At 42.6% G+C, this 13,765-nt stretch overlaps 1 protein-coding gene across 1 annotated transcript in view; it reads right to left on the bottom strand.

Annotated features, from left to right (window-relative positions):
• The window catches only part of MYO3B (myosin IIIB), a 295,217-nt gene extending 281,972 nt beyond the window's left edge, over positions 1-13,245 (bottom strand). Inside the window, exon 1 of the mRNA XM_056861063.1 lies at positions 13,212-13,245. Coding sequence (XP_056717041.1) covers positions 13,212-13,234 — 23 coding nt within the window. The 5' untranslated portion in view covers positions 13,235-13,245. The remainder of the gene's footprint in view (positions 1-13,211) is intronic.
• Positions 13,246-13,765: the final 520 nt, after the last annotated feature.

The raw sequence follows: 13,765 nt of genomic DNA, 5'->3' as shown, positions 1-13,765 counted from the left end.
ATCTCAAGGTATTTCCCAACCTGGAAGTGCAACCCTACAGCAGAGTGTGCATCACATAATCATCTCAACGCATACAACTGCCATTGTGTTTGAACAGGGCAATGCACGTATATTCTGACTTCAGTACAGGCTATCTGAAACCCTGCTTTTTTGGTAGGGTTGCCAACTGCCAGGTAGTAAACTGGAAGAAGAAAATACCTATGCTGGAAATAGTAGAAACTATAATAAATGGCAGCACGTGGCTTCAAAGATAATATAATGTGAAATATACCAACTGGAAAAGAAAACAATATTATAGAATATAATAATTCTATTTTTTGGAAAATCCAAAACACAACATATATTCATAAACACTGTGTTGAAAGCCACACATAAACCTCACTGGGTGTGAAATAACAAAAAATGTATATATACAGATTGCTTTTAACAACAAAACATGAACAACATAAATTCAAGAATTATTTCTGTGGCCTTAACAAAGGCTCATGTATACTCAAGAATCCATGAAAAATCATGAAGAGACGAAGAAAGGTCCAAGGTGGGTCTATCACAAGTACGCGTTTCGGAATCCAATCCTTCCTCAGCTTGGCGACCACAACGATGTTTAAAGAGACCAATAATAATGGCTTCTAGAAATAATGATAATCATAATAATAATAAGGCTTATCAAAATGGATACAGTGACAACTTCAGAGTGTTGAGAATACATTTGAAACAACATGAATGCAATTTCAAAAATAAGACTGCTTACCACTGCTTTTCAAACAGTCCAAAGAATCTTCAAAAGGAAATTCATGGGAACAATTTTTTCCTATGGTACAATGAAGCTAATCAATAAGGCTAATATTAAAAATGAGTCAAAGATTGAACAACTCTCCATACTAAAAATGAAGTCTTACCCCATATGAAAGGGATCTAGAAAGAGTAATCAACCCATTCAGAAGTCAGTATTCTTCGAAGTGAGAACAGGAATGCAGGGACAAACTCAAATACACACAGCTGTGAGAAAAATTTCTCAAAAGGATCCAACTGATTAAAGTGACCACGTTACAAAAAACAAGAGAGGTCAAATTCTGTATTTAAGCCACTAGGGGCTAATGTTTTAAAAAGAAAAATGAAGCGTCTCTCCTGGCAATTGAGAATCTTCTTAACATCTTGTGCCTGGTATGCTTTAGGCTGGTATTGCCAAAGAACAAAGAATTTGTTATGACCATGAGAGACAAAATGGCTGACAATTGGTGCTTCCTGAGTTCGAGCCCTTACCCTTGCACGATGTTCACCAATGCATAAGCGTACTTGGCGAACAGGTACAGCCAATGTACATTTTTGGAACTGGGCAAGAAAACAGAAGGGCGTAAACGACGCGGGCTGATGCACAGTTAGAAAACTGTTTTAAGAGTGTACACAAATTTACCACCATCAGCAGTGACTTGCTTCACAGGTAGGCTGTACGGGCAGGCGGAACACCCATTGCATTTAAAATGACCATGTGCAGTGATCTTAGATTTCCTGGGTAACACGTCGGTTTTAATAAGATGATCCCTCAGAGCAGAGGTTTTTCTTAAGCCTAAAATAGGAGGAGAATCACAGCCCGGTAGGTGATTGATGACATGCCAATGCCTCTGAATAATCTTTTTGATATCATAAGAGAGATGTGTATAGGTGAAAGAAGCTGTCAGTCTCTTGGAAGTTTGTGAATTTCAGAGACAAGAGCTTAGAACGATCAAGAGACATTGCTCTCTGGTAAGCTCCCCTGAGAACTGCCAGGTAGTAGCAGGAGATCTCCTGCTAATTCAACTGATCTCCAGCCAATAGAGATCAGATCACCTGGAGAAAAATGGCCACTTTGGCAATTGAACTCTATGGCATTGAAGTCCCTCCCCAAACCCCGCTCTCCTCAGGCTCCACCCCAAAAATCTCCCGCCGGTGGTGAAGAGGGACCTGCCAACCCTATTGGGGGCGGGTGTATGTGTTTGTGCATGCTGAAGCTGGAATATATGTGTTGCCTGATTCAGACAATCATGCATAACACACTCCCCTAGTGTACAGGGTAGGAGCACTGGAAACACAGTTGCTGAAAAGGGCCCAGAACATCTTTCAAAGAATGGAAGGATGTAGTAAACATAAAGATGGGGTCTACAAAGACCACTGCTGAGTCTTTCTTAACACACCATTCTTTATGTTTCAAATAGAAAATGTGCAGGGAGAATTATTAGATAAATGAAAATAGCAAATGTGTTGCTTCCATTTTAAAAAAATGTTTTAACCTTATATTTGCTTAGTGGAACATCTAGCTCCAGATAAGCCTTCCACTAATTTGCTGAACCTGTATTCATAGTATAATGTGTGTTAAGTGCCGTAAAGTTGCTTCCGATTCATGGAGGCTCCATGATTTAATGTCCTCCAAAACGTCCTACCTGAGCCTTGCTCAGGTCTTGCTCAGCCTTGCTCAGGTCTTGCAAAATGAGGGCCATGGCTTTCTTTATAAAGTCAATTCATCGCATGTTTGGTCTTCCTCTTTTCCTGCTGCCTTCAGCTTTTCATAGTTTCATTGTCTTTTCCAGTGACTCTAGTCTTCTCATAATATGACCAAATTACAATAGCCTCAGTTTAGTCATTTTAGCTTCTAGTGAGAGTTCAGGCTTGATCTGATCTAGAACCCACTTATTTGTCTTTTTGGCAGTCCAGGTTATCCGTAACACTCTCCTCCAACACCACATTTCAAAGGAATCTACTTTCTTCCTGTCATGTTTCTTCATTGTTCAGCTTTCGCATCCATACATCGTAATAGGGAATACGATGGCATGAATTAACTTGATCTTGGTTGCCAGTGACACATCCTTACACTTAAGAATCTTTTCTAGCTCATTCATGGCTGCCCTTCCCAGTCTCAATCTCCTTCTGATTTCTTGGTTGCAGTGTTGGAGCCAAGGAATATAAAGTCTTGAACAATTTCAATTTTCTCATTGTCCACCTTAAAGCTGAGTTATTCTCCAGTAGTCATCACTTTTGTCTTCATGATGTTCAGCTGTAGTCCTGCTTTGGCACTTTCTCCTTTAACTTTCACCAGTAGTCATTTCAAGTCTGCTATTTTCTGTCAGTAATGTAGCATCATCAGCATATCTCAAATTGTTAATGATCTTTCCCCCGCCCCAATTTTTACCTCACCTTCATCTAAATCTAATCCAGCTTTCCTTGTGATGTGTTCTGCACACAGATTGAAGGATAAAATATATCCTTGTCTAACACCTTTGCCAATTGGAAACCATTCTGTTTCTCCATATTCTGTCCTAACCATGGCCTCTTGATCAGAGTACAGGTTGCACATCAAAACAATCAGATGCTCTGGCACACCCATTCCCTTTAAAAGCAGGCATAGCTGTCCATGATCTGTTCATTATAATAGTTATCTTTGTCTCTACATGCGAGTTGCTGGAATGCTGCATTTAGACTTTTGTTTCTGTCACCTTTTACTTTTGCTTCTAGTCAATCATTAGCAATTTTAAGAGCTTCTTCAGTCATCCATTGATGCTTTTCATTTCTTTTGGCCACAGGAATAGCCTTTGCACATTCTTCCTTGATAATATCTCTAGTTCTTCTGGTTTACATTCATTTGAATTTAGTAATGCAAATCTGTTCTTTACATGGTCTTTAAACTCTTCAGGAATATTGCTTAGATTGTATTTTGGCACTATGAATGTTCTGGTGTTTTTCTTCAGCTTTATTTTAATTTCCTATATTAACAATTCATAGTCTGTACCACAGTTGGCTCCTGGTCTTGTTTTAGCAGAGGGAATAGCGCTTCTCCATCTTCTGCTTTCAATTATGTAATCTATTTGATTTCTATACTGGCCACCCAGTGATGTCCATATATACAGTTGTCTATTTGGTTGCCTGAAACATGTGTTTGCAATGAACAAATTGTTGTCTTCACCGAATTCTATGAGTCACTCTCCTCTTCAATGTAAAATATACATTGAATCAATCGGTATGTTAATCACAGGAAAGAATTACTGTTTAATATTCTCAAAACTAAACAAAATGAACAGAAATTTCTGAAATCCTATTTGATACCAAGGATAATATGGCTTACTGAAGGCTTGAGAATCTTGACATGTCAATTCATACAATATGCCTTTTCTACAAATGTGCCTACAGTACCTACCAAAATGGTTCCTATATGCTGGATTGATACCGTCTAGAGACTACAATGGTAAAGAAGCATTTGCAATATATACTGATTTTTTAATATTCTAAAAATGTAGAGACATTTCAAAAGGCCAAGATAAGGGGGTCAAAATCAAATAAGACAAATGAGATGTTCAGGATCATAAGGGTATCAATTCTATAATCCAGGCAATATTTTCTTATTGGAACTGTCACTGAAGGAGGCTGAGAGTACTTAATCTACATCACATGCACAATCATATTCTAAATGCCACAGTTAGACAGCAAAATAAGTCACGGCAGGGATCCAAAGAAATTGTTTTGCTCACGTTCCCCCTCCCCCAACAGTATTTGGATTTGTGCCTCTCATAGTTCAATCTTAAACAGAGTGAGCGTGACCCATCCTCTTTACATATTTTACAGCACACATATTTGGTCCAGTCTCCACCCTATGTTCTGTGTAATAAAGTCCCCCCAGGGCCGTTTCAGGTTGAGAAAATGGGTGCAATTGGGTTGCCAGCTCAGGGTTGGGAAATATCTGGAGATTTGGGGGGGGTGGAGCCTGAGGAGGGTGGGGTTTAGGGAAGGGAGAATCTTCAGTGGGGTATAATGCCATAGAGTCCACCTTCCAAAGCGGCCATTTTCTCCGGGTGAACTGACCTCTGTCACCTGGAGATCAGTTGTAATTCCAGGAGATCTCTAGCCACCACCTGGAGGTTGTCAACCCTACTGAAGCTCCTTCTCCACATACACCACAGTCACAGTTTGAATTGGGCACCATATGAATAGGAACTGAGAGTAACCCACAACGCAGATGGAACTGTTACAAAGGACACAGGGTGGAGACCTTTGACCCAACCTGTCTCCGTAATGTGTAGTACTGTTCTAACAGCCCATTCCTGAGGTTGGGGGCTGAATGGACTTAGAAGGTGGTGTGACCCCTGCCACTTGCGCCATGCAAATTGGCACAGACGCTGGCGTAGTGTCACTTATGCCAGCCCCCCTGGACCACGGCAGCATCGCGTCCTGGCACAAGTCCTGGGAGGTGCTTCCGGGGTGTTCCAGGGGGGCAGAACTGTGTTTAGGCAGCTTCCTAACCCCTTTCAACCCGAGAACACCCCCTACAGCAACGGCACTGCCTTTTTGTTGGCGCAGCATCACTGTTTGCTATGGGGCTTTCCCCCCTTTTTCCAAATTTTATTTTTAAAAGCCCCTTCCCCGCACATAGCAGCCGTGAAACCTCTTAGGAGGCACTGCAGCAGTGCCACGGCCACGCCAGCCCTGGCCGCTGCATCTTTGAGGAATGGACTGTGAGTCTATCAAAGCCAGCTTGGTGTAGTGGTTAAGAGTGGTGGTTTAGAGCAGTGGAGTCTGATCTGGAGAACCGGGTTTGATTCCCCACTCCTCCACATGAGCGGCAGAGGCTAATCTGGTGAACTTGATTTGTTTCCCCCCTCCTACACACGAAGCCAGCTGGGTGACCTTGAGCAAGTCACATTCTCTCAGTCCCACCTACCTCACAGGGTGTCTGTTGTGGGGAAGGGAAGGTGATTGTAAGCAGGTTTGAGTCTCCCTTAAATGGTAGAGAAGGTTGACATATAAAAACCAACTCTTCTTCTTCTTCAAAGTCAATGGGCTTTGAAGGGTGTAACCTTGCTTACGATTGCACTGCCAAAGAGCACCCCTTTAAAATGGAAGGGATTTTTTAAAAAATCGTGATATGGTATGAGGATCTGTTGTTCAAAGGAAAAGGAAACTCATCATTAGACATATACAAACACCTGAAGTTGCTATCTGGATCCCAGCCCATATGCTTCTGTGCAAATGTTTGATGATTCAATTCTTGACTAACCTAAGGAGAACATGACCTGAATCCTTCCTGTTTGTTCCTTTAAAGAAATCAACAAAACTTAGAAGAGAGAGTTAACTCAACAACAGTAGGTCATGTTGTGCTTAAACCGATAAAGAATTCCGAGGGAAGGACGAAGTTTTAATGCGGAGTCTGGGCTAAAAATAAAGAGCACTGACGAAAGCAAGCAGTGGTCTTAATCTGTAAAACCCTTCTGGACTAATTACGAAAAGGGGAGATGAACTTCTAATATCATGCAGGAAGATTCCCTACAGTGTTTTGCCAGCGGAAGCCTCGCCTTGAAACAACTGGGCCCAGAGCCAGCCAATCACTGACAGCAACCCCAATCTGTTAAAATCGATGGGAGTTTTGCCATGGACTTTAATGGGATGTAAACGGAGTCTGTTGCAAGGATCTGAACCAATGACATAGTACATAAGCAAATTACGGTTACCAGGAGAGAAGAAAACGGGGCAGGGGGAATAGCCCTGTGGCTATTAGCCCTTAGGATTTTCCACACTATGGTAGATCAGGAAAAGTAGCATAAATCCTTCTGCCTGCTCTGTGCTTCCAAGAACCCTTTCCATTGTGCTGTGTGTTTCTCTGATAGCAACGGAGCATTCTCAGAGCCTTGTTGTTGTTGTATTTTAATCGCACATGTTCATTGGACCCTTGCTGCTCAGTTATATGGTGCTGATTGCGGGCTCATTTTCCAGCTGGTCCTGCAGCTGGAAATCTCTCCTGCCAGTAGCCGGACTTACATAAATTTCATTTGTGATGCTCCCGCTGTTTTTGCAGCATGGTGCTGATTGCTGGCGCTTGTTTCCAGGAGATTCCCAGTCTCACTGGAGCGCAGGTGATATGGTCAGCTTTCTGCCTTATCTTCCTTGTGATCAAAACCTGCCAGGGCTACTCCCCACCCTCCCCCCATGCTGCTTTGGGCTCTTTCTTCCTTTTTCAAATGACTGGTGTTCTTTTCTGTTGTTGGTTTTATTAAAACCAGACTTCGGAACTCAGCAATTTTGTCTCAATATGATATATGTTATATACACACACAATAGAATCAACCAAGAACCCTCAACCACTATTTGATGAAACTTCAGGTGTAGAATGTTAAGGCAATCTCTAGGTCAGAGGATGTGGAAATAAATACATAAATGAAAAATCACACAAAAGTTTGATAGCAATTCCTTTCTCCAAATGCTTATTCTCTGAATCTCATCTATTCATATTCACTGTGTGCCTCCCACATAGCAGCAGGTGGTATACCCCTCTGGAAATAGCATTCCTATTTATCTGAGTTGGATAGTTTGAATTATTTTTTTTCTTTTCTGTCTCATAAGCAGTTTGGAATTGTACGTTAATAGGTAGGCGTTCCCCATGACCAGGGTCAATGTCTTCCTGCACTTAAGTGTTTACTCTCCATAAATTACATTATAGGATAAATTATGGAAATAACAATGGACACACATTTTGCAGAAGTTATTCAAGTAATTTACCTCCCAGAGAAACTGCAGCAATTTTCCCCATCCATAAACTATAACGTTAACAACAGCAGAGAGACCTTTGATCAACTGCTGGCTTTTGTGTTTTCAGTTGGAAACTGTCCATTTTTTTACTCCCTCTTCCCAGCAAGCCAGAAGGCGCATTGCGATCCTGACCACACTCTGCATTTGGTGGGGTCAGCATAGAATTCTATCCCAAATGCAGCCTAGGGATTTAAGATCAGCATGGTGCAGTGGTTAAGAGCAATAGACTCTAATTTGGAGAACTAGGTTTGATCCACCACTCCTCCACATGAAGCCTGCTGGGTGTCCTTGGGCTAGTCACAGTTCTCTCCGGACATTCCCAGCCCCACCTACCTCACAAGGTGCCTGTTCTGGGGAGAGGAAGGGCAGGCAATTGTAAGCTGCTTTCAGACTCCTTAAGATAGAGAAAAGCATGATATAAAAACAACTATTTTTCTTCATCATTGTTACCTGTTTCCACACACTCAAACTAGAGTTGCCAACCTCCAGGTGGAGTCTGGAGGACACCCAGAATTATGACTGATCTCCAGCCTACATAAATCAGTTCCTCCGGAGAAAATGGCTGCTTTGAAGAGGGGACTATATGGTATTGTACTGAGGTCCTCCACTTCCCCAAGCCGTGCCTTCCCCAGGCTTCACCCACAAAAGTCCAGGAATTACCCAACCCAGAGTTGGCAATCCTACCCCAAACATACAGCCTGGTGAGGATTTCCTGAGAACTCAAAAGCTTGCACACTGTATGCCAGTCTTAATAAAAGGTATCATAAGATTTTTTTTTCTGTTTTACTATTAATCAATGCAGCTAGTTACATCTTTTAAAGATATCAGTGCCCAGGATTGTACAGCACAGTTTTCTGTGGCTCAGATCCAGCAAAGTTCTGTCTGTAGAATGAGATTTTTTTTTATTTATTTATTTTACATCCTCCTTCCTACTGCAGTCCCAGAAAAGCTCTTCCTAAGTTTCAGGAGATCCCTGGGAATGGCATTTGAGGAGCACAAGGGTAATTAGCAGAAAGCAGCAACACCCTTGTTTGCAAGTATGAAAATGCCTTCTATTAGGGCTCCATTAGATTCGATCCTGTATCTGTAACATTATAATTACCCAGTGGATCTGATTCAAAGAGGTGCAGGAAAAAAGCAAGTACAGACAATGCTTGTGTTATCTCTTAATAAATCTACTTCATTTAATTTCTCTTGAGCGAGCAGAGCTTTGACGGCAGTACTAAAGCTTACCCCTCTGTGCCACGGGGCTCATGATTTGCCTCTGTCAGGACTGAGCCCTTGCTGAGCTCCAGTGTTATTTGTAGAGAAACCAAGCCAGGCCAGTAAATTCAAACCACCTTTAAAAAGCTAAAGGCTTTATTGAAGAATAAAAGGTTCAAATTGATTAAAATGCAGGTTACAGAATCTTAAGGGACACCTGCATAGAAAATAACAAAAGTAATTGCTGACTAAATAGACTTACTACATTGTTACATAGCTGCTGATATTGCTATAGATACTTATGCTGGTTCAGGCCGCTCTACGGCTTCGCGAGAAAGTTACATAGATTTTGAAGGTAAGGCAGTGTAACTAGAATAGAATAGAAAGGTATCCACTATGAGACATAGCTAAACTTATGGCAAAGTGAACTCAGGTCAGATGACCCATGATTCCCAAAGTTGTTACCAGGGGGAAGTCTCTGGACCAGAATAAGGTTCACAGGAGAAAAGAGTGATATCTTTTCCCCTCCCATCTTCCCACAAATGAGTAGAATCACCCAATTAGGCTGGTATGCAATACGGTCCTTGAACACGCTATCTGCTGGGGTAACAAGCTGCAGGTGTTGCTTGTTAGCTATGAGCTCTGCTAGGCCTCTGGGAACTACAAAACAAACCTTTGAGCATACAAAATGGAGAATAAACTAATGTCAAGCTGATGTCAAGAACAAAATGGTTCTTTTGTCTTCACAGCCCCATAGCAGAACCACTATTACAAATCAGAAGGTGCCACAGTATGTCTTATATTAACCAGTGTTTATGTCAATTCAGTCTCTTGACTGAAAAATGAACAAGAGAATGACAGTTCTTTTTACATCCATATCTCAGAATGTGCAAAGGTGTAAACTTCCCCTCTATCATTACTGCCAAAAAAACCCAGGCGTAAGCTGAAAAGATGCGCACCACTTAAGACTGCACAGTAATTAATCAATAACTGTTCATCTCCTTAGATTGGTTGTTGGGGAGGCTGCTCAAAGGCTAACGACACAACAAAAATGTTGCCCGGTGCGATTTCTACTTGCTTAAAGCATCCACGAATTGTACGATGTGGGGCGAGAGCAAGCCATAGTATCTTGCATTCGGATCAGCTAAAAATAACCCCAAGGTATAGTCCAGTGGTTATGGGTGATTCCCATTTTCCAAAGTTTTCAGGAAAACACAGCATTATGTATTTCTCAAATGTATACCTCCAGTCTAAGGAGATGAACAGTTATTGATCGTGAGCGGGTAGTAGGCTTGCCACCTCCGGGATGAGAAACACCTGGAGATTTTGGGGGTGGAGCTTGAGGAGGGCGGGGTTTGGAGAGGGGAGAGACTTCAATGCCATAGAGTCCAAGTGCCAAAGCATCAATTTTCTCCAGGGGAACTGTTTTATATCGGTGGGAGATCAGTTGTAATAGCGGGAGATCTCCAGCCACCACCTGGAGGTTTCCAAACCAAACAACAGCACATTGGAAACATTGTTAATTCAGCCTAAGTTATTTTGTTGTTGTTATAAACCCCCTGGAGGTTGGCAACCCAAGTGGGTAGTCAGTGGCAGTAGGCCCCAATAGAAGCCCTGGGCCCTGGCAGCTGCCCGGCCTCAGGGTATGCTGACTCCGGCCCTGCCACCACACATTGCATATCACTGCACCAGGGTACCTGCATTTATCTCGAAAGCAGTGCTTCGTAAAGGGCACAGGCATCTGCTAGTTAACCGGACTCAGATCTTTTACACAGATGAACAACTTTGCCTAGCCCTGTAAAAATGTGCTAATCTAAACTACATTTTTGCCTTGCAACAATGAAGATCACCTTAGCGCAGCAGCCCCAACTGTCGCATTTTCGGCTATCTTAATGTGTTGCAGTAAAACAGCTCTATCCTCCTAACTCTCTCTCTCTCTCTCCCCTAATGGACTCCTCCCTTCCCCTCAACAACCCCAGGCACATGGTCTCGAAAGCAATGGAAGTAATTCTGATGTAAGCAAAACTGTATGCGTCTTTTGTCGGTCTCACAAAATTGATTGTGTGATTCCCTGAGGTTACGCATAATATGTTTGAGGGTGGGGGGACTTGTACCATGCCAAATGAGCAGCGTAACTTTACTTCAGAGAGTTGTAATACTGATGAGAATGGGGAATGAAGAATTTTTGAGACGGAAGTGGTTAAGTAACCGTTTCTTTAGAAATTTATACCCCACTTGCCTCTCCAGCGTGGGCCCAAAGTGGCTTACAACATCGTTCTCTCTACCTTTGATTTTTGCCTCACAACCAAGTGACTGGCCCAAGGTCACCTCGTGAGCTTCCACGGCAGAGTGGTGATTCAACCCTGGGCCTCCCAGATCCTAATCCATTACTCTAACCATGACACATACTGATGTAGCTGTAGCTAGGAGAACAAGTATCCCAGCAATTTAAACTAGGGTTAAGCCTATCTATCAATCACTTTTTTATCCATTCCTTCCTCCAAGTGGGTTCAGGGCAGCTTACATGTCCCTACATCTTCTGTCCTCCATTTTATCATCACAACAGCCCTTTAAGGTAGGTTAGACAGGCCCAAGAGTCACCCAACAAGTTTCATGGCAGAGTGGGGATTTGAACCTGGATCTCCCTGGTTGTAGTACAACACTCTAAGCATGTATACCATACTGGTTGACTGCGACTGTCAAACTAAAGGAAGGGAACACTTGAACAGCTTGTGAAAAGTGCCCACTTTTCAGTGGCTTGGGGTTGTTTGCATTAGCGTTGCCAACCTCCAGATATTAGCTGGAGATCTCCTGCTATTACAACAGATCTCCAGCTGGTAGAGATAGTTCACCTGGAGAAAATGGTCACTTTGGCCATTGGACTCTATGGCATTGGAGTCCCTCCCCTCTCCAAACCCCTCCCTCCTCCAGCTCCGCCCCAAAACCTCCCGCTGATGGCGAAGAGGGACCTGGCAACCCTAGTGTGCATGCACAGGGACAAAAATGTGAAGTCAGCAAGCATTGTTCTCACCCTAAATTGGCTTTCTGTTGTGTTATATGGCATCATCATGAACCAAGACAAACAGAAAAGGCTGAGGAGCAATGATACAGATAAAAACGAATCTTCTCTCCAAAACCAATATAACCTAAACAAATTAAATATCCTTTAATAAACAAATAACATACCTATAACCCTAATGTTAACCATAAAAGACCAAACGCATTTCAAAGTACTGTTTGTCAGTGGTCCCTTTACAAAAATTTGATAAATGTAACCATTCCTTTATAAAAAGATAAACACAATACATAGCTTTGAATATCAAAAGTGCAGATAAATTGTCAATATTGTATCGAACCATACCCAACCAGTCATTCTTTACAGTACTATTTCCAAAACCACAGCATAATCATTCCGTTGAATTTCAGTGGATAAAACATCTTGGTACAAATTTGCAATTTCCATTTAATAGCATCTCAACGAAGTAAAGAGACATATCTCCAAATTTACAAGCATTTCGTGTGTTTATCTCTAGGATATTCTCTAGGATATTGATTGATTGCTGTGATAGTTGCAGGTATGAATCTTTGATGAGCTTTCAGGCCACAGGATGCTGGGAGTATTCTCCAGAATACTGTGTGATTGCCAGGGTGGGTGTAGATAGTGGTCTGCTCAGGGCGCTGATTGAATCACCTTAAGGTGACACAATGATTAGTCAGCCCATCGTCAAGCCAGGCACTCCCTGGTCCATGGGAAAACACACAACTGCCAACTCCATCCTGCCTGTGACATGCACACAAAATGGCTCGCACACTTCTCTGAGAGGCATCCATTTTATGTGGAGTAGTGTCTTGCTCTTATGCTAGTTTCGGGGCCCTGTGCCTGTAATGCACCCCGTTAAATGGAGGAGGGGTCCAGCTGCTCTTGAGGGAAGAGGAAAGGACTGTGATTGTAAGCTGCTTTGAGACCCCTTACAGTTCAGAAAAGCAGGGTATAAAAACCTATTCCTCTTCTAGTATGATGGTTTCTCAGAACCAAAGAAAGACTTTCAGCTCGTCTCTTTCGGCCTTTGTTTTGCTAGCAAACATGAGCAACATAAACACTTCTTTGCAAAGGCCACACTCTCCTTTCCTTCCAAACGTCAGAGGATAGAGCTACTTTTTCAATAATTCCATCCTACCTGCTTTGATTTGCTTCAGAGCTTCCAGTTCTCAGAAAATTGCAGGAGGGGGAGAGGCAAACAAAACAAGCATGAAAACAAGCAAGACCATGACAGACTTCATGACATCTGAGACCCCTGGCATTATTCCAACACTTTCGCCAATACAACACAACAGCTGTTGAAGGAGGTACGGCCCCTTGTATACATCGCACTTCACTTTTAAAGCAGAGTTACTGCTGGCAAAACAAACTCAACCTCAAATCCACAGATTGATAAAAGAATGCGCCTGGTTCTGCTCCTTACCTGCCATAGTCCTTGGTCGCCATATGTGGTAACAAACACAGGGTGTTGTCTCTTCTGTGAAATAAACCTAGAACAGATGAAGATTTAATAATTAACCAGAACTTGAGGAGGAGTGTGAGATGCCACTCAGAAAGGGAGAAACTCAAAGCCGAACAGGCGGACTGTCCAGCTCTATTGGGAAGGGGGGGGGTTTCGAAGAGACTTCCTGAGATGCACATGATGACATGGTGCTCCAACTCATACTTTTCCATTGAGGGGAGAGGGAAGCAGGTGGGCTGAACCTTTGAAAAAGTGGGATGCCTTCCACCCCCCAACCTGAGTGATGTTGCATGCTAGCCTGGTCACATTTCTTAACCAGATCATTCGGACGGCTCCAACTTTTATCGTCACCCTCTCCCTTACAAAGATTCCATTTCACTAGCGAGTCCTCTGTACACTGATCAGTAGCTAATGTGCTTCCAGAATTACAGCACGTGTTATTCAAGACAAACCATTTTGTCTCCTGCTTTACTGACACTGTGATTCAGAAGCTGGCATTCAGACTTCCTCCCGTC

Source organism: Euleptes europaea, chromosome 15 (assembly GCF_029931775.1).
Source record: "Euleptes europaea isolate rEulEur1 chromosome 15, rEulEur1.hap1, whole genome shotgun sequence".
Taxonomy (NCBI): domain Eukaryota; kingdom Metazoa; phylum Chordata; class Lepidosauria; order Squamata; family Sphaerodactylidae; genus Euleptes; species Euleptes europaea.
The sequence above is the reverse complement of the archived record's forward strand: the minus strand, read 5'-3'. Positions and strand labels throughout refer to the sequence as shown.